General features: G+C 33.8%; 1 protein-coding gene across 2 annotated transcripts; it reads right to left on the reverse strand.

Annotated features, from left to right (window-relative positions):
- Positions 1 to 147: 147 nt before the first annotated feature.
- Positions 148 to 22,368, reverse strand: LOC141291323 (uncharacterized). Of its 2 annotated transcripts, none has more exons than XM_073823496.1 (17): positions 22,225 to 22,368; positions 21,874 to 21,966; positions 21,718 to 21,779; positions 21,007 to 21,145; positions 18,019 to 19,002; positions 17,774 to 17,933; positions 14,941 to 15,090; positions 13,281 to 13,430; positions 12,282 to 12,431; positions 10,716 to 10,918; positions 10,388 to 10,635; positions 6,311 to 6,354; positions 6,035 to 6,114; positions 5,859 to 5,960; positions 4,508 to 4,664; positions 3,051 to 3,129; positions 148 to 1,063 (listed from the first exon to the last, which is right to left on the reverse strand). In XM_073823496.1, exons 1-17 carry the CDS (start codon positions 22,240 to 22,242, stop codon positions 1,048 to 1,050), a joined length of 2,835 nt encoding a protein of 944 aa, XP_073679597.1. In that variant the 5' UTR covers positions 22,243 to 22,368; the 3' UTR covers positions 148 to 1,047. The 2 variants fall into 2 exon arrangements, with proteins under 2 accessions (XP_073679597.1, XP_073679596.1); XM_073823495.1 differs by having other exon boundaries at positions 148 to 1,073.
- Between the last annotated feature and the right edge of the window lie 102 nt (positions 22,369 to 22,470).

A 22,470-nucleotide genomic window follows, 5' to 3' on the forward strand; every position in this document is an offset into this window, starting at 1 on the left:
AGTCTGTTTTCTACCAAAGCTATAAATAGACATTAGATGACATGGAACTGTGGTTATAAGTCTTTCATAAATGCATCAACGTCAAAAATCAAACCTTCTCATTAGACGAATGCGTACACAAACAACAGGCCCACGACACAAGCAGCAAAGAGTACTAAAGATCAGTTTAATGCATATTCACCGTAATATCGACACAGGAAGCACATGCAAGTGCTTTATAATACAAATCTAGGGGCGTCTGAGCATGACAGACAATGCTAGAACATCTTACGGCTAAATGTGTTCATTAAAGACAACGTCTGTTGTATTAGCACCGGATTCAGATCAGATCTAATGTGTGTGAAAGAGTCCAGATATGGACTCAAAACGTTTTTTTAATCATGGTGTTACTGAATGATCATAATGTAGCTGCCCTTTGTACAAACACACAAATGAACAGTTAATGCTCAGGTTTAGCATGTACTTGGTTGGGTCACATCTTACAAACAGAATAGAGAACAAACGTCCGTCTGGAATGCGTCGAACTAGATCCGCTGTATTTTCAGCTCAGATTTGAACTATAGTGTCTGCTGATGTGACTTAATGCTCTGTGATCAAAGGAAAGGCATAAATCTGAACAATTCATCCTGTCAGTCGGCATCAGAATCAAATCAGACCAGAATGAGTGATGATGGACTGACAGGAGAAACATCGCTATTTCTGACATTTATTAGTGTCTCTTTGTCTCTTCTCACAGAACGGCACCCGTCTAAAGCTTTGAAAAACTAAAACACTGAAGTCAAGGCATTGGGATTTATCTATGACACCAAACTGTGGAGATCCCAGCTGAGCTGCTGAAACACTGACGTCGATGGGAACCTTTGAAATACACTAAATCCACACGAGGAATCGTACTGGACGGGTGAAACGCTTTTCTTTTCAGCGTGAATAAATAACTGCAACGGCCACCGGATAAAACTCTCTCCGATTGCGGATAAAAAGCCTGATTCCAGAATATCAACACAACAATGATAAAAACACAAGGTGAACTCCGGCGGTTTCCTCACGTCAGCTGCTGTCCGCACTGAAAAACACTTCAGAGATCAGTCAAACCATCAGCAGCTGTTTACACACAAATTAACATCTGCTGAAAAAAACTGAGATGTAGATGAGTTTGTTTCTTTCTTAGATTTGGAGAAACACGTCATTCCATCGCTTGCTCACCAATAGATGTGAATGGGTGCCGTCAGAAAGAGAGCTAATAAAAACATCACAGTAATCCGCATCACTCCAGTCCATCAGTTAACATCTTGAGAAGACAAAAGCTGAAACAAATCCATCATTAAGACGTTTTTAACTCAAATACATTGAGTCCATAATCACGCTTCCTGCTGTGAAAAAGTCAAATTTTTTTTATGCTGTTTTGGCCTGTAAATGGCGCTTGATCTGTGCAGATTTCTCTCCTGAATCAGACCAGACCACTTTTCCACTGGAGGAAACGTTATGGATTTGTTTCAGCTTTTGTCTTCTCAAGATGTTAACTGATGGACTGGAGTGGTGTGGATTATTGTGATGTTTTTATCAGCTGTTTGGACTCTCATTCTGATGGCACCCATTCACATCCATTGGTGAGACAGTGATGGAATAAACATTTCTTTTGCTATTAAATGTCATCTTTTCAGATCCTTGGTGATCCAAGATTAGGATGAGTTTGTTTCTTCATTAGATTTGTGGAAATGCGTCATTCCATCACTTGCTCACCAATGCATGTGAATGGGTGCCGTCAGAATGAGAGTCCAAACAGCTGATAAAAACATCACAATAATCCACACCACTCCAGTCCATCAGTTAACATCTTGAAAAGATAAAAGCTGAAACAAATCCATCAGTAAGTCGCTTTTAACTAAAATATGAGTCCATAATCCACAGTAATGCTTCCTGCAGTGAAAAAGTTTCCAGAACCCAGCCACTTATTTTCTTTAAAGCTGTTCTGGCTTGTAAACAGCACTTAATCTGTGCAGATTTCTCTCCTGATCCAGACCAGACCACTTTTCCACTGGAGGAAGCGATATTATAGATTATGGACTCAATTTAGTTTAATTAAAAACATCTTATTAATAGATTTGTTTTAGCTTTTGTCTTCTCCAGATGTTAACTGATGGGCTGGAGTGGTGTGGATTACTTGTGGATTATTGTGATGCTTTTATCAGCTGTTTGGAGTCTCATTCTGACGGCACCCATTCACATTCATTGGTGAGACAGTGATGGAATGAACCATTTCTTTTGCTATTAAACGTCATTTAATTAAACGTTAAACGTTTCAGATCAAGTGATCAAAGATTAGAATGAGTTTGTTTCTTAATGAGATTTGTGGAAATGTGGCATTCCATTACTTGCTCACCAATGGATGTGAATGGGTGCCGTCAGAATGAAAGTCCAAACAGCTGATAAAAACATCACAATAATCCACAAATAATCCACACTACTCCAGTCCATCAGTTAACATCTTGAGAAGACAAAAGCTGAAACAAATCCATGATTAAGACATTTTTAACTCAAATACCTTGAGTCCATAATCTATAATAATGAAAAAGTGGTCTGGTCTGAATCAGGAGAGAAATCCGCACATCAAAATCAAGAACCGTTTACAAGCCAAAACAGCTCTAAATAAATATGTGGCTGGATATTGATGTGAGAAACAACAAGAGATAGACTATTTCACTGGAGGAAGTGTTATTATGGATTACGGACTCAAAAGTATTTTAGTTCAAAATGTCTTAATGATGGATTTATTTCATCTTTTGTCTTCTTACGATGTTAACTGATGTACTGGAATGATGGACTTGTGGATTACTGTGATGTTTTTATAAGCTATTTGGACTCTCATTCTGATGGCACCCATTCACATCCATTGGTGAGCAAGTGATGGAATGAACATTTTCACAAATCTGATGAATAAACAAACTCATCCTAATTTTGGATGGCGTAAGGGTGAGGATATTTTCAGAAAATGGTCATCTTTGGGTGAACTATTCCAGCAGACAGTGAAAGTGATTATGATGGTGTGATACCTGTGAGGCACGGGTTCAGTGGTTTGAGGCGCTTGTTTCGTATCTCGGGTCCCTTCACAGACGCTCGTCGGACTGACAGCTGAAAACAGACAACATAACATTTATTTACTGAAATAATTTATGCAGAATATATCAGACTAACATTAAATAAATAATTAAAATAAACTTTTTATCGAAATGCACACATAAAAGAAAATAAGAAAAACAAAATTTGTTAGGAAAAACGATTATTTTTAAAGAACATACCAGAGACTTTATAGTAACTAAAACAATAAATAAAAATAAATGAATTAATAAATACAATGAAAAACATCTGTTACTCAAAATAAAAATCAACTTTGACTGATATAAAATATTAAAAAAATACATATTTAATACATTTATTTAAATATATTGATATTAATGAATGAGTTTATTCAAAAAATATATCATACTTTTAATTGAATAAATTTCTTTTTTTATAACATCTAATATTTATATTTTATTTCATTAAGTTTTAAATAATCATGTTGTTTTAGTTGACTATAATAACCCCAGTACATACACTGCCATTCAAAAGTTTTTCAAGAATCAAGGCTGAATTTACTTGATCAAAAAAAAAGTAATATTGTAAAATATTATTATAATTTAAAAGTGTTTTTTTTTATATACTTTAAAATATAATTTATTCCACATGATCCTTCAGAAATCATTCTAATACTTTTTCAGGATACTTTGATGAATAAAAAGTTAAACTGAACTTTAAATAGTAGTTTATATTGTTACAAAAAACTATTTTAAACAAATGCTGTTCTTTTTAACTTTTTATTTCTTAAAAACAAAAATAAGCAGCACAACTGTTTTCAACACTGATAATAAATCAGCATATTGGAACAATTTCTAAAGGATCATGTGACACTGAAGACTGGAGGAAATGATGCTGAAAAATCAGCTTCGCATCACGGGAATAAATTACAATTTTAAAATATATTCACATAGACAACAGTTATTTTACACTGAAATAATGTTTCACAATTTATTAGTTTCCTCTGGATTTTTAATCAAATAAATGCAGCCTTGATGAACATAACAGACTAAATAAATAAATAAATAAAATTTTTACTGATCCCAAACTTTTGAACAGCAGTGTACATACATGAATAATGCTATGCTATAATAATAATAATAAAAAACAAAAACAATACAATTTAAAAAAAATAAAATGGCAAACTACAGGTAAGAGATGATGATGCTTTTATTGGAAAATAAGATGCTGATCACACAACCTACTCATAGACATATCATCTTGACATATTAAATATAGTGTGAATGATTGTTTACTGTGAGCAGAGCAACGTCAAACTAATAGAGCTTTGCAGGAAACCAGCGCTCAATTATAGCACTACTGACCAATCATGCTGAAATATCCCAGAGGGCCATGTACTAATCGACATGGGCTCTGATGAGTGTGTTATTACCTGATCTGGCGTCCGTCTCTCTCTCTTCCTGCAGCGAGTCGATGTACTCCTGACTCAGAGTCTCGTCAGCGTCTCCGATGAGGTAGATGTTTTTAAAGCGATGATACAACATGGAGGCTTTAAACATGATCGCCTCGCTGCCGCGAAACCACCGCATCTGAACACACACACATACACACACGCACACGCACACACACACACACACACACACACACACACACACACACACACACACACACACACACACACACACACACACACACACACACACACACACACAATACATGTGAGAAGGTTGCAAAGGGGTGAAAAATTCCGGTATATTTCCATGGAAACTTTAATTTAATCTGGAAATTTATCAGGAATTTATGGAAATTAATTGGAAATTTTAGGAGATTTAGAGAAACTGTATCACAAATAAAATTTAAACATTTTGTTTGATGATAAGCTGACATGCATGCAAACCAATACAAATGTAAAAAAAATGACATTTTTGGATGTTTTTTTTTCAGGATTAGAAACTTAAAAAGAACAGCATTTATTCAAAACGGAAATCTTTTCTAATATCAATCTTTACTATTTTTATTAATTTAACATCATTGTTGACAAAGTATTAATTTCTTTAAAATAAAGAAAAAAAAACAGTACAGTAACAAAACGGTAGTGTACTGTTAAAAAAGGATTTCTATTTTAAATATACGCTGTTCTTTTAAAAAAAAATAACCAAAGAAAACAGATAAAAAATAAAATAAATTAAATATTAAACAGCACAACTGTTTTCAAAATTGATATTTCAGAAGGATCATGTGACACTGAAGACTGGAGTAATAATGCTGAAAATTCAGCTTTGCATCACAGAAATACATTATATTTTAAAGTACATTAAAACAGAAAACTGTTATTTTAAATTGTAATTACACTTAATATTTTTGATAAAAGAAGGCTTGATGAGCATAAGAGATGCAGTGTTCAAAAACATTAAAAATAGTAATGTGTCCCCACTTTTGACCCGTACTGTCTTTGTCTGATAACAAAACTGGCTAGCAGAAGGTAGAAGAAAGTGCATCGCAGCTTGAGCTAAATTGACTGTAAATTGTCAATGAAATAGTGCTTACTGGCTTAGCTTTTTTCATATCTGATTTTCTGGCTAGCTAACTACTGTTTAAACACTTTTTGGTATTTGCTAGTTAAACTTGAATACCATAGGGAAATATATTTGCCCAAGTAATATCAAAACTTAGATGTAGTCCTTGGGCTCAAATGCAGCCAGTGTAGCTTAAAAGAAAATGCAATCCTATGTGAGACTGAACTCCATTACTCTGCACCAGTGAGTATCTTCACATATGTGTACCTTTCTGAGCGTGTCGATGAGCTCGCTGTGGTTCTGAATGTTTCGGGACGAGACCGGGACGGTGCTCAACTCATCCAGAGCCAATAAACACTTACTGACATCCTGTAAGAGAGACGCACAATCAATAATCTTACCGAGGAGCAACTCTGAGTTTATGATATTAAGCGGGTTCATACTGGATTTTCGAGCGTCATTGAGATTCTGATGTCGCCATGAAGCCGGTAGAGCAAAGAGTCTGTGACGGACAGAGAGTGAGCTGAAACACACAAACACATGATTAGAGATCTACACACAAACACACACACACACACACACACACACACACACACACACACACACACACACACACACACACACACACACACACACACACACACACACACACACACACACACACACACACACACACACACACACACACGTTGATTCAGTGTTGTTTGTGTGCATCTCACCTTTGTGTTCTTCCTCTTTGCTGCTGCTGTTGTTGTTCTGCTGTCTGTAGAAACACACTCAGTTAATGACTGATAACTATAACCATAACTATTAAGATAGCTAGAATAATGGCCATAACTTTTATTGCTTTATGATCATATTACAGTAAGATCAGCATTACAATAATATAGCAATAACTACAACAAAAACTAATATATTATGGCTATAACAGTAATACTATACTATAATAATACACTATAATGAAAACAATAATGACAACTCAATACAATACCATTAAGTTAAATGTAATTTATAATACTGTTTAATAAAGTAATATTTGTGAAAACTATACCAATAACTGTATTGATGACCTGGACAACTATAACAACGATAACTCTATCAATAACTATTATAATGACAACTATTATAACTAATATAGCTGTAAGCAGGTTCAAGCATTTTAAGGCATTTTTTTTTTTTTTGCAAATACAGGTAATTTATTATAGAAATATTATGTTTGGTAACGTTTATGACTGTCAAAGTGGCAGCTGTGGTCCGATCTCCTTAAAACTTTGCATGCTTGTTTAGAATCACCTGTCGCATGTGCTCATCAGGTTTTGTGACATTTTGAGTTTTCTTTTAGGCTTTATAGGATTATGGGTAAATTCTGACAGGTCCCTTTTCTAAATGACCCACTTATAGCTTCCCAAAGGGACAATTTAAAATTTTTTTAATGATTAGAGAAGCCAGAGAATTGTAAGAGAAGAGAAGAGTTGTTTTTTTTCTCAGATTAAGCAGAAAACCTAGGACTAGTTAGGAAAAGTAGGTTTTGTACATCTTCTGGTGTAAAAATGAAAATGTCAAAACTCAAAATAACATGGGCTCTAACAAAAAAAAAAAAAAAAATTCTTTAAATGTTTTTAAACTATTTTATCTGCAAATGGGTTTTAAAAATAGCTGATAACGATAATCATAACTAGCTATAATGGTCGACCGACATGCGTTTTTTAATGTTGATGCAGATACCGATTATTACAGATCAAGTAGACCGATAACCGATATTTTGAACCGATATTTTTATGTATGGTGTAAAAATAAAAAATTATAGCTCAGGGCTCGCAAAATTTCAAAATCTCTGGTAGCCCTTCGGGCAGGTACTCTTCAGATTTTGGTAGCCGAAAATTAATTTAACTAGCCCAAAATAAAAAAAGACCTTTTTTTTTTAAATATAGAAAATCAGATAGGAGTCTAAATGACAATCAAAAATGTTTTCAATACACAAATATAAACAAATTCCAAGGAAGGAATTTTATTTCATTATTTGGTGTTTCTGCAGAATTTTTAAATATCAAGGCAATTTATGACCCTTTATAAGAGCTGCACAAGTAAAATGAACAGCAAGAGTGGGGTTGGACAATGTACAGTAGAATATTAATAATAATTAATATAATTCAGATACAGGTTCACACAAAAACAAAATATCCTTATAATGGTCGACCAACATGTGTTTTTTAAAGCTGATACTGATTATTACAGATCAAGTAGACTGAAAACTGATATTTTGAACCGATATTTTTACTTATGGTGTAAAAAAAAAAAAAAAAAAATCCTATATGGTCGACCAACATATGCTTTTTACAGCCGATGCTGATAACGATTACAGATCAAGTAGACTGATAACCAATATTTTGAACCAATATTTTTATGTATGGTGTAAAAATAAAAATGATAGCTATAATAGTCGACAAACATATGTTTTTAAGGCCAATGCTGATTATTACAGATCAAGTAGACCGATAATCAATATTTTGAACCAATATTTTTATGTATGGTGTAAAAATAAAAAAAATATAGCTAAAATGGTCGACAAATATGTTTTTTTTAAGGCCGATGCCGATCAAGTAGACAGATAACCAATATTCTGAACCGATATTTTTATGTATGGATTAAAAATAAAAAAAATTGCTATAATGGTCGACCAACATGCGTTTTTTAAAGCCAATACCGATTATTACAGATCAATTAGACCGATAACCAATATTTTGAACCGATATTTTTATGTATGGTGTAAAAATAAAAAATTATAGCTCAGGGCTCACAAAATTTCAAAATCTCTGGTAGCCCTTCAGGCAGGTACTCTTCAGATTTTGGTAGCCGAAAATTAATTTAACTAGCCCAAAATAAAAAAAGACCTTTTTTTTAAATATAGAAAATCAGATAGGAGTCTAAATGACAATCAAAAATGTTTTCAATACACAAATATAAACAAATTCCAAGGAAGGAATTTTATTTCACTATTTGGTGTTTCTGCAGAATTTTTAAATATCAAGGCAATTTATGACCCTTTATAAGAGCTGCACAAGGAAAATGAACAGCAAGAGTGGGGTTGGACAATGTACGGTAGAATATTAATAATAATTAATATAATTCAGATACAGGTTCACACAAAAACAAAATATCCTTATAATGGTCGACCAACATGTGTTTTTTAAAGCTGATACTGATTATTACAGATCAAGTAGACTGAAAACTGATATTTTGAACCGATATTTTTACTTATGGTGTAAAAAAAAAAAAAAAAAATCCTATATGGTCGACCAACATATGCTTTTTACAGCCGATGCTGATAACGATTACAGATCAAGTAGACTGATAACCAATATTTTGAACCAATATTTTTATGTATGGTGTAAAAATAAAAAAAATATAGCTATAATGGTCGACAAATATGTTTTTTTTAAGGCCGATGCCGATCAAGTAGACAGATAACCAATATTTTGAACCGATATTTTTATGTATGGATTAAAAATAAAAAAAATTGCTATAATGGTCGACCAACATGCGTTTTTTTAAAGCCAATACCGATTATTACAGATCAAGTAGACCGATAACCAATATTTTGAACCAATATTTTTATGTATGGTGTAAAAATACAAAATTATAGCTATAATGGTCGACCAACATGCATTTTTTTAAAGCAGATACCAATTATTACAGATCAAGTAGACTGATAACCGATATTTTGAACCGATATTTTTATGTATGGGGTAAAAATATTAAATTATAGCTATAATGGTTGACCAACATGTGTTTTTTAAAGCTGATACTGATTATTACAGATCAAGTAGACCGATAACCAATATTCTGAACCAATATTTTTACGTATGGTGTAAAAATATAAAATTATAGCTATAATGGTCGACCAACATGCGTTTTTTTAAAGCCAATACCGATTATTACAGATCAAGTAGACCGATAACCAATATTCTGAACCAATATTTTTACGTATGGTGTAAAAATATAAAATTATAGCTATAATGGTCGACCAACATGCATTTTTTAAAGCAGATACCAATTATTACAGATCAAGTAGACTGAAAACTGATATTTTGAACCGATATTTTTACTTATGGTGTAAAAATAAAAATTTTTAGCTGTAAAAATAACATTTCTTAGCTATAATGGTCGACCAACATATGCTTTATAAGGCCGATGCTGATACCAATTACAGATTAAGTACACCGATAACCGATATTTTGAAACAATATCTATGTCTGGTAGGGCTGCACGATTAATCGCACGATGTTGTGAGGCGCGTTTAGTCAATGAAGCCGGTAATTTGATTAGTAGTAAATCTCCATCACGTGCATCACGTCCATCACCTAATGTCTGGTGTAAAAAGGAAAATTAATGTCAAAATTAAAAAAATAACAAAAACTTTCCTTAAATGGTTTTACATTATTTTATCGACAAATCGGTGTTCAAAATGACCAATACCGATAATTGGTCAACCCCTAGTTTATACCAATGCACAATATCATTCTGTTTATTCTAAGCACTGCTATTTTGTTGCCTGTCACTTGTTAAAGTCAAATGGATTCTGACTGGCTGTCAATGTTTTTGTCGTTTATCGGCTGAAGAACAATTCTCTAAAAGTGTTTACAGCGATATCATTCCTCTGTGTCATTATCATTACAGTTGCGGTATTGCTGTTTTCTAAGCGTTCACAGATATAGTTATGTTTCTTGTTCTCTATGTGTTTCTGAATGTGCTTGTGAATTTAAATATCAGCTTTAATCTCAGCTGATCTCACTCACTCAGTGCTTCTGCTGTCATGCTCTCCATTTTGCTCTGGATCTTTCTTCTTTTCCTCCTCCACAGTTGTTGGTTTGACCAAGCGGCAGTTCTCGCTCTGGGCTTCGCAGCTCTTCTCAGGCTCTATCTTCGGCTCCTCGTGGAGTGTCGTCTGATCGGCGCCGGTCTGTGTCTTTCCTCTGGTGGACGTCACCAACCCTTGCAGGGACTTCAGCACGCTCTGCCTCTTCTCAGCCAGGATCTTACTCTTCTACGAGACACAGACACACAGACAGACGTCAGACCGCTGCTGCTCCTCCGCATCTCTAAAGCGCTCTCGTCTGCTCTCACCTCTTCGTTTACCGCTTTCTTCTCCTCTTTTGGCACATCCTGCTTTTCAGGGACGCTCTGAACGTCGCTGTTTGTCTGTTTGGGTTCATTCGCTGGCTCTTTCTGTTCTTCCTTATCTTGTGTGTCTGTCTTGTTGACCTCGCTCTTCTCTGGTTCTTCTGGGACAGACGTCTGCTTCTCTGTGAGCCTTTTCCTCTTTGAATCTGTAAATTGAGCAGCTCTGATGAGATAAGCAGCTTTTTATGGTCATAATGACCCTCTACATTATAATCAAAATTTATAATGACAACTTTAAACATTGGACTTAATTCTGAACGAATATTGAGTAGAAAACAGAGCAAGCAGGACTTGATTTAATTGGTAAAAACGTTAATATGACATTGGTTAATACTATTCATCCCTGTCTGTTCAAATCAACATTATCACTGCAAACTGTCTAAATAAACGTGTGGTCTAATCTAAAGAAATTATGGCAGAAAAAAAAGACAGAAAACACAGAATTTGGGAAAAGTGTAACAAATTTGATAAGACATTCTTTTTGATGATTAAAATTTAATTAAACCATTAAAACACAACTTTAAAATACCAAACCAGCAGCAAATAATGTAATTTAAATATAATGGTTGAAAAACAAAAACAAAATTAAAAACATAAACTTGAACTTTTTTTAAATATATTTTTTCTTCTACATTTTAACAGTAATAAAAAAAAAATCATTAAATTAGCTAGTAAATTGATTGTTTTTAAACAAAATGTATTAAAAAGGAATCAAAGACTTAAATGTAATTTGAATATTTAAGCTGAACAAATCAATTTAATTTTTCATAATTTTTAACATCTTTTTTCGTACATTTTAACAGGAAAAATAATTCAATTGACTAGTAAATTGATTTAAAAAAAAATGTAATTATTAAAACAGAATCAAAGAATTATATTAATTGTAAATATTAAAGTTGAAATTTTTTTTAAAGAATGTTTTTTCCTCTACATTTTAAAATTAACATGCAAACAATTAATTAGTGACTAGTAAATTGATTGTAGTTTTAAAACTTAATTATTACAACAGAATCATATAATTAAATGAAATGTGAATATTAAAGCTGAAAATATATATATTTTAAAAAATGTATAAATGTAATTTTTTTTTAAATATTTACATTTTTCCTCATTTTAATAGTAAGATTCAAACTATTAATTAAATTGACTAGTCAACTGATTATTGCTTTTAAACTAAATATAATTAATAAAACGGAATCCAGATAAATTCAAATGGACAACACAGAATTTGGGGGAAAATAACACTGATTTCATAGCACTCTAAAAATGTCATGTTAAATTGCATACATTTTTGATTACTAAAACTTCATTTAACCAATAAAATGTAATCGAAAAAAAATTAAAAAGAGAGAGAAAAACAAAAAAACAAACAATTTTGGGGAAAAAATTTAACTGATCTCAAAGTCTTGAATGTATTTTTTTATATATATTTGCATAACATAATTTTGTTCATTTTACCCACATTTACTGTATGACAGCTTTAAAATAACTCAAAAGACTTCAGTTCACCTGCAGTGCTGGACGGGGCAGAGCTGTTCTTCACAGGAAGAGGATCACAAGTGTCTTCCTTCGCATCAGAATCAGTCTGTGAGCGTTTCCGTTTCAGAGTGAGCGTCTTCACTTGCGTTGCATTGATTTCTTCTGTGGTCTGGATCACATCTGCAGAGGAGCAGGACATAGAGCAAGCAGGACTTGATTTGATTGGTAAAAAGTAAATCTATTATTACAAAACAATATTCAAATGTTAAATTATGGCAGAAATAAATTATTGTAAAACAGACTTCTCAAAGTAGCAATAAAACCTAAATCACAACACTAAAAAAAAATTTTAAAAACTGAATTTGATTAGACATGCTTCTTTAAGATTAAAATGTAATTAAGCCATTAAAAACGAGCTTTAAAAATAATTGATTAAATACACCTTTTTAAAAAATTTAATTATTAAACTTAAAAAAAAAACATTGAGTTTTTTTTTTTAAGAATATTACAAATTTTCTTCCACATTTTAACAATAAAATTTAAACAATGAATTCAAATGACTAGACAATTCATTGTTTTTAAACAAAACCGCATTATTAAAAAGGAATATCAAATCAATTCAAATGGAAAATACAGATTTTGTGAGAAATAAAACTGAATTTTGGGAAAGAAAATAACACTGATTTCATGGGGTTCTAAAAATTTCATTTTTGTTCAACTTTGATACATTGTTGATAAATTGTATCAATTTCATTATTTCAATCAATCAAACATGCTTTTTGACAACTGAAATTTAATTAAACCATTAAAATGGAATCCAGAAATATGAAAACAGAAAATAGAAATCCTAAAAAAATTAAAAGAGCTGACAAAAGTCCCAAAATTGTATTTTTTGTATATATTAGTATAATAATATAATGTAATAAATTTTTTACATTTCACATCTACTGTATTGCAGCTCATAAAATAACAAGTAATGTCTGTCAAACAGACTTTATGTCACCGCTTAATTAATAGACTTCAGTTCACCTGCTGGGCTGGACGTGGCAGAGCTGTTTGTCACAGGAAGAGGAACACAAGTGTCTTCCTTCGCGCCAGAATCAGTCTGTGAGCGTTTCCGTTTCAGAGTCAGTGTCTTCACCGACGTTGCAGTGATTTCTTCAGTGGCCTGGGTTTGATCTGCAGAGGAGCAGGATATAGAGCAAGCAGGACTTGATTTGACTGGCAAAAAGTAAATACATTATTAAAAAATAAAACACAACACAAAAAAAAAAAGGAAAACAGAATCTGAGAAAAATATAACTGAATTTGACGATTTTTGACGATTAAAATGTAATGAAGCCATTAAAACAGAACTTTAAAAATAATAAAATAAAAACAATTATTGATTAAATATGCCTTTTGAATATTAAAGTTTAAAAAATAAAATTATTAACTAAACTTTTAAACAACATTGCATTATTAAAAAGGAGTATGGAACATTCAGAATTTGACAGAATTAAAACGGAATTTTGGGAAACAAAATAACACTGATTTCATAAGGTTCTAAAAACTCAACTGTTCAACTTTAATCAACTGTTGTTAAATTGTATCAATTTCATTATTTCAATGAATCAAACATACTTTTGGATTACTGACATTTTATTTAACCATTTCAATGGAATGCAGAAAAAAAAAGAAATCCAGAAAAAAAAAAAGTCCCAAAACTTTATTTTTTGTATATATATATTAGTATAATAATTAGTGGTGGGCCGTTATCGGCGTTAACGTGCTGCGTTAACGTGAGACTCATATCGCGCGATAAAAAAAATATCGCCGTTAATCTATTCTCAAAGTTGGGTTGGGAGCTGGGTCTAAACTACGCAAGATATGATGACTTTCACCTTGATATTTTAGCGCGGATGACGTATATCTAGTTGAATTGCAATGTAGGGGGCGAGAACGAGTCTTCAACTTCTGTGAAATTACCACATCAAATGAGACGCGCAGACATGGATGCAGTTATGAAGCCGCTTCAGGGCAGGTGCGTGCGTTGCTAGACCCTTTTTACTGGGGCACGTGCCCCAGTGAAAATCTGCTGTGCCCCAGTAAAATCTCAAGTTTGAGTTATAATTTACTTTGATAATCCCGAAATAAAGACATTAAACTATATGCAACAACTGAATTGACGCTTCTAAAAGCAACGCAGTTTATTGTAAGATGCACGCAGATAGGCTATCCATACCCGCGCGCCTGTATATTTTACTGGAACGCGCACGTCGTACAGCCTTTTGCGCAGAAGTACTTGGTTACACAAGTTTGTATAGTTAATTGTGTTTTAAATGCAATTGTCAAGCAGTTTGTAATGCATTTTGGAAACAGGAGATGAGCGCCTGGTCTAATGCGCCACCTGGCTTGAGAAACCCGTTCTCAAAGACTTACTTTTAGTCATTATTTGGGTAGCACACATATTCTGAATGCCTTCAGAAGAATTTCAAATTAGCCATTTTAATCTAGATTAATCTAGATTAATTTCAAGATTTAATCTAGATTAATCTAGATTAAAAAAATTAATCTATGCCCACCACTAATAATAATCTAATTTAGTTCATTTCTACCCACATTTACTGTATTGCAACTCACAAAATAACTCAAGTAATGTCTTTCAAACAGATCTCAAGTGAACTCTCAATTATAATATTCAGGTCACCTGCAGTGCTGGACGGGGTTGAGCTGTTCTTCACAGGAAGAGGATCACGAGTGTCTTCCTTTACATCAGAATCAGTCTGTGAGCGTTTCCGTTTCAGAGTGGGTTTCTTGACTGTCGCCGCAGTGATTTCTTCAGTGGTCTGGGTCACATCTGCAGAGGAGCAGGACTTGATTTGATTGGTAATTTCTGAATATGATATTATTACATAAAAGTTTGGTTTATCTAAAGAAATTACGGTAGAATTTGATTAGACATGCTTTTAGATGATTAAAATGTGATTAAGCCATTAAAACCAAACTTTAAAAAAAACAAGCAAAGAATTAAATGGGATTTGATTAAATATTGCCTTTTGAATATTAAGTTAAAAAAAATTATAAAACGTAAAGAATATAAAAAAAACTTTTTAACAGTAAAATTTAAACAATGAATTCAAATGACTAGACAAGTGATTATTATTTTTTTAAACAAATTAGCATTATTAAAAAGGAATACCAAATCAATTCAAATGAATTTTGGGAAACAAAATAACATCTAAAAATTGTATTTTTGTTAAACTTTGATATATTGTTGTTAAATTATATCAATTTCATTATCTCAATGAATCAAACATGCTTTTTAAACTATTTGAAAATCTGGAATCTGAGGGTGCAAAAAAATCAAAACATTGAGATAGTTGTCCAAATTAGGTTCTTAGCAATGCATATTACCAATCAAAAATTCACCTTCATGAAACATGATCTTAACATCCTAATGATTTTTGGCATAAAAGAAAAATCGATTATTTTGACCCATACAAATGTATTGTTGTCTATTGCTACAAACATACCCGTGCTACTTCAGGGTCACATATAGTTTAGTTAATTTTTACCCATATCTACTGTATTGCAGCTTTACAACAACTCACATAATATAAAACAAGCAATGGCAATTTATATAAACCAGGAAAGGGGATTTTGAGAAATTTCTCATTTTGATCATCAATAGGTTTCAAGAACGATTAATCGAGTAATTGGGGGCGGAGCTTGTTTGGGGGGCGGGGCATGGCCATAATGGTTTAAATGAAAAGAAAACCTGAAGACTTATAAAAATGAATGCTAAAATAAAAATATGACATCAAAAATTGTCTTTGAAAACATGAACACATGATTAGGACACTGTTAGATTATGATTAGGATGCAGCAATGTCATTAATTAAGAAGGAATTTAAAAATGTGACCCTGGACCACAAAACCAGTCTTAAGTCGCTGAGGTATATTTGTAGCAATAGCCAAAAATACATTGTATGGGTCAAAATTATTCTTTTTTTTTTTTATGCCAAAAATCATTAGGAAATTAAGTAAAGATCATGTTCCATGAAGATCGTTTGTAAAATTCCCTCTGTAAACAAATCAAAATGTAATTTTTGATTAGTAATATGCATTGTTAAGAACTTAATTTGGACAACTTTAAAGGTGATTTTCTCAGTATTTTGATTTATTTGCACCCTCAGATTCCAGATGTTCAAATAGACATATCTCGGCCAAATATTGTCCTATCCTAACAAACCATACATCAATAGAAAGCTTATTTATTGAGCTTTCATATGACGCATACATCTCAGTTTTGTCAAATTTAACCTTATGACTGGTTTTGTGGTCCAGGGTCACAAATGATCTAAAGCAAAGGATCTAAAAAGGAAGGAGGTGAAGAGTGCCAATAAACTGAAGTCTATTGGCACTGTCTATGACACATCCAATGATATTAATCAGATAAATTAGTAACATTACAACTTCTATCTGCACAAAAGGAGGCAAATGCCAGTGAACTTAAGTTACACACTAGAGAGAGCGCTCCGTAATGCGCTTTCATGACAGTGCACTGCAAGGATAGCAGAGAGAATTAATTATAGATTTTACATCCTATAAAGTTCTAATTATAACGCTGTTTATGAAATGCCAGTGAACTTTAAGTGATGCGCTATAGTGAAAGAGAGAGAGCTCCCGCCGTGATGCTTTCATAACAGCGCACCGAAACACGAGAAAGGAATTCACTATAGATTTCACATTCTTTTAAGTTCTCATTATAATGCTATGTTTATGGCATATTTGTGACCCTGGACCACAAAACCAGTCATAAGGTTAAATTTTACAAAACTGAGATGTATAGATCATATGAAAGCTCAGTAAATAAGCTTTCTATTGGTGTATGGTTTGTTAGGATAGGACAATATTTGGCCGAGATACATCTATTTGAAAATCTGGAATCTGAGGATGCAAAAAAATCAAAATACTGAGAAAATCACCTTTAAAGTTGTCCAAATTAAGTTCTTAACAATGCATATTACTAATCAAAAATTACATTTTGATATATTTATAGTAGGAATTTTACAAAAAATCTTCATGGAACATGATCTTTACTTAATTTCCTAATGATTTTTGGCATAAAAGAAAAATCAATAATTTTGACCCATACTATGTATTTTTGGCTATTGCTACAAATATACCCCAGCGACTTAAGACTGGTTTTGTGGTCCAGGGTCACATTTGTGCAATATTTATCTAAATTGTTAAGTGATTCCTGAAATCCCCTGTGCATTTTCGAAGCCATACGAAGTAAGAAAACAATATGCGGCGTATTTAGCATGTTAAATGTTAATATCCCAACGCATCCTAATAGACTAAGCATTGATATTTTGGACTGCATACTAAACAAAGTGCTGCTATAACCAAACAGAGAGAAAAAAAAAAAAAAATTCCACTATCATCGTTTTCATCAATTACTTGAGTACTTGATCGCCGCTGCACATCCCTAATGTAAACAGATTTTAACTATCAATTCTAAAGCTTCAGTTCACCTGCAGTGCTAGACGGAGTGGAGCTATTCGTCACAGGAGCATGAGCATCTTCCTTCACATCAGAACCGGTTTGCAGGCGTTTCCGTTTCTTCACTGACGTCGCAATGATTTCGTCTGTGGTCTGGATCAGATCTGCAGTGGAGCGTGTGATCCTCAAGGGCTGGAGGATTACGAAACAAAAACATCAGCAACTCATATTCTGACACAAACCAGGTCAAAGATTAATAACCTCACATCACACAAACCTGCTTGTGTTTTTGATCTATCCGTTTCTTGGCAGTTGAGATGATCTTTCTGTTCAGTACGTGTTTCCTGCGAGCAGAAAGCGACTTTGCTAAAATGATCTTCCTGGATGGCAAAATCCTCCTTCCTGCAGGGACCGTCTTCACCGACGGCACTTTTTTCACAGACATGACTTTATTGGTCTGTTTCTCATCTACCGTGACGGTCTTTGCTGTCGAATCTCTGGAGCGTGTTAACCTCGTTACGGTTGTTTTAGCATCTGTCGCTGTGATGGATTCAGATTTTGCTTTGCTGGTTTTCACAGGAGTTTCTCTCTTACGTGGTGCCACTGCGTTCAAGTCATTCTTCGGCACTGAATCTTTACGGGATCCGGTCTGGTTCCTGGTTTCGCTCGGCGTGACAGATTCAGACTTTGCTTTGCTGGTTTTCACAGGAGATTCTCTTTTACGTGGTGCCACTGCGTTCGAATCGCTTTTCAGCATTGAATCCTTATGGGATCTGGTCTTGTTCCTGGTTTCGCTCGGTGTGACAGATTCTGACTTTGCTTTGCTGGTTTTCACAAGAGTTTCTCTTTTACGTGGTGCCACTGCGGTCAAGTCGCTCTTCTGCGTTGAATCCTTATGGGATCTGGTCTTGTTCTTGATTTCGCTCAGCGTGACAGATTCAGACTTTGCCTTGCTGGTTTTCACAGGAGTTTCTTTCTTACCTGGCGTCACTGCGTTCGAATCGCTCTTCGGCGCTGAATCCTTACGGGATCCGGTCTGGTTCTTGGTTTCGCTGGGCGTGACGGATTCAGACTTTGTTTTGCTGGTTTTAACAGGAGTTTCTTTCTTATGTGGCGTCACTGCGCTCGAATCGCTCTTCGGCGCTGAATCCTTACGGGATCCGGTCTGGTTCTTGGCTTCGCCCTGGTTTTCTGCTTTCTTCTTCTTCCTGTCTTTCAGTTTCGTCCGACTGTCCGACAGCCGTTTCACCAGCGCTGCTTTCTGTCACAAACATAAAACACAAGATTCCAGTGGATTTATAGCAGCGAGCAACATAACTGTAACACTTAAGAGGTGTAACAGTACATGTATTTACTATTTCGGGTTGGCTTGCATGTGTACCAAATGAATGAACTGAAAACCTGTGTAATTTTTTTACTTCATAACAGTGAAAAAGTCCATCTCCTGTGGTCTTTCTCATCAATATCCAGTCACATATTTGTTTAGAGCTGTTTTGGACTATTTGGGCATGTAAACAGTGCTTAATCTGTGTAAAGATTCTGGTCAGACCAGACCATTTTTTTTTTCTGGGGATTACTTGTGGATTATTGTGATGTTTTTATCAGATGTTTGGTCTCTCATTCTGACGGCACCCATCCACCCCAAAGGATTCAAAATGTAAAAAAAATGTTTTCCCCTTTGCTGTAACGTAAACATACCAAACCACCATTTTTGTGCAGCATCACACCCCTTTAATAGACCAATTTAGTGTTTGCAAATAGTGATTTTTGTGGGCGGAGCCTATTTGGTGGCAGAAAATGACCATTTTAATTTGTCAGTCTATGGAAACAATGGCATAAAGAATACAAAGGTAAATTTAAGCTTATATTTCAAAATTCCGATTTTATTCGTGCAATTCCAAGATTATATCTTACAATTCTGATAAGAAAAATCTACTTGTTATTCTCTCTTTGGAGAAAAAGTAATATAAAATGTTATAGGTTTAACAGTATTTCATGCTGTAACGGTAGGGCTAATAAAATACGTCCCCTATGAACTGCATGTGTGAATAGCATATAGACCTATTGTTTAAATCACAATTATGCTTTAAAAAAATTAATAATAATAATATCATAATTATGCATGTGTACCAAATTAATGAACTGAAAATCTGTGTTTGTAAGAATCAAATCCATAATTTGTGTTACTTCCGTGACAAAAGAACAAAGTGAAAAAGTCCATCTCCTGTTGTCTCTCACATCAAAATCCAGTCATATATTTGTTTAGAGACGTTTTTGACTGTTTTGGCTTGTAAACGGTGCTTGATCTGTGCAGATTTTTCTCCTAAATTCAGACCAGACCACTTTTTCACTGAAGGAAATGTTATTATAAATTACAGATTAGTTTTTAAGTTAAAAACATCTTAATGATGGATTTGATATAGCTTTTGTCTTCTCCAGATGTTAACTGAAGGACTGGAGTGGTGTGGATTACTTGTGGATTATTGTGATGTTTTTATCAACTGTTTGGACTCTCATTCTGACGGCACCCATTCACTGCAAAGGATTACAAATGAAAAAAGCTATTTTTTTCCTTTACCAAACCAGCATTTTTGTGTACCGTTACACCTCTAAAAATCCAATTTAATGTTTGCAAATAGTGATTTTTGTCTGATTTTTCAATTGGCAGGCTATGGAAACAATGGAATAGAAGAATAAAAAAGGTACATTTGAGTTTATATTTTAAAATTCTGATTTTACTCTTGCAATTCTAAGATTATATCTTACAATTTTGATAACAAAAAAACAACTCGTTATTCTCTCTATTCTCGCTATTGTCGAGTTAAATCGAGTTACAAAGGCCGAAATATGAGATATAAACATGCATTTGTGAAAAAAGTAATGTAAAATGTTATAGGTTTAAATAGTATTTCATACTGTAACTGTAGGGCTAATATAATATGTCCCCTGTGAACTGCAAATGTGAATATTATGTAGACCTATTGTTTAAATCACATTTATGCCTTAAAAAAAATAAAATAATAATAAATATAGCAGGTTTCATCCATTAGTCTATCCACGTTAACATCTGCGTTTAGTTTCAAATGCCATTTTTGACAACAGTATTCTATAAAAATGATTTGCATTCAGATTCAGATTCATTCTCTCTCTCTTATTCCATGGATTTTTCCTGTTTCTCTCCACTTGTTACCAGTGTTTTTCTGCTAACACAATGCCAGTGACATCTACTCCAAATTGGTGTATAACACTTATTATAAACACTGACCTTTTGACCTCTGAGGCCCACACCCGGGTCGTTCTCGATCTCCCACATGCCCTCCTCGAACCCGCCCCGTTTGATCTGCAGGCCGTACTTCTCTTTGTTTGGCCAGTAGGGGACGATGTCTTTGGGAAAGAGAAACGTTCTGAAAGAATACAGATGGAGAGTGTTTTTAAAATGCAATATTAGTTACTATTAAATACTGCGCTGCCTAAAAGTATGGATTTTATATTTATACTTTTGCATCTGATAAATGCATTATCAAAAACAACTTGCATTGCATTCAAAGTACTGTAGGTATATCATCAGTTCACGCTTTTTTTTGTTTTATTAACATATAAAACATTTGTGACCCTGGAGCACAAAACCAGTCTTAAGTAGCACAGGTATATTTGTAGAAATAGCCAACAAAAACATTGCATGGGTCAAAATTAAAGATTTTTCTTTTATGCCAAAAATCATTAGGAAATTAAAATCACGCTCCATAAAGATATTTTGTAAACTTCCTATCATAAATATATAAAAACGTAATTTCTGATTAATAACATGCATTGCTAAGAACTTCATTTGGACAACTTTAAAGGTGATTTTCTCAATGTTTAGATTTTTTTGCACTCTCAGTGCCAAATATTTCCCTCCAGTCCAAATGTGGTCCAGGCCAGGGTCACATATATAACATATCTTTGATTTAATGTGCTGTGTTTCGAGTTTACTCACGTTGAGTGTGTTCCATAAAAGAAGATTGGGATCTTATTTTTGGGAGCTTTTCCTTCACCAATCTGATTGACACAAAACAACATATGAACAGAATTTAATTGACATAATGTACATAAAAGACGAGATATGAAGAATATCTGCTGTTTATAAACTCACCCTGGCAGGCCAGAAGGGATACCCCTTCATTTTTGCAAACACTATGTCTCCTGGAGTAAACTCATCTGTGGCCTCATCAGATGTCATCTTCATCTGAGAAAATAAACAGTTAATTAATAAAAACCAACACTCATTGTGTCACAAACACACACAAGCAATAAACAAAACACTAGACCAGCAAATACATAGATTATATTCACAAAATTAGCCGTATGGACATAAACTTGTCTCTTTTAAACACTAACGTGATTCTAATTTCATTTAATGGCTATCGACACTAAAGTAAATAAACGATAGCCATGTTTTGCTAGCACAAGCTAACACTAGCGTACAGCGTTTGTAAAAACTCACCTTCACTCCCTTCTGCATATCTACTCACTCGGAGAACACTTTACCAACACTCAATTTTTAAAAAACAAAACGGAAAACACACGAATTAAAAATATTAGCACGCAATGAATGAACGGACGTGGAGACCTGCATGAGAATGTGTGTCTCCCCTCAGCGCCGGTGGAATAGTTCGGTCCGCCTCCCGCTCACTGAGTCTGAGGAACGTACCACTGCGTTGAAAGGGGGATGAGTAGGTTTGTAATTATG

This window comes from Garra rufa, chromosome 18 (genome assembly GCF_049309525.1).
Source record: "Garra rufa chromosome 18, GarRuf1.0, whole genome shotgun sequence".
In the NCBI taxonomy this organism is placed as follows: Eukaryota; Metazoa; Chordata; class Actinopteri; order Cypriniformes; family Cyprinidae; genus Garra; species Garra rufa.

Coding starts and splice junctions, on each gene's coding strand:
- LOC141291323 (XM_073823495.1), bottom strand. Junction 21,780..21,873: donor ATCCCTTCTGGCCTGCCAGG/GTGAGTTTATAA, acceptor TGTGTCAATCAG/ATTGGTGAAGGAAAAGCTCC. Junction 17,934..18,018: donor TAGATCAAAAACACAAGCAG/GTTTGTGTGATG, acceptor GTAATCCTCCAG/CCCTTGAGGATCACACGCTC.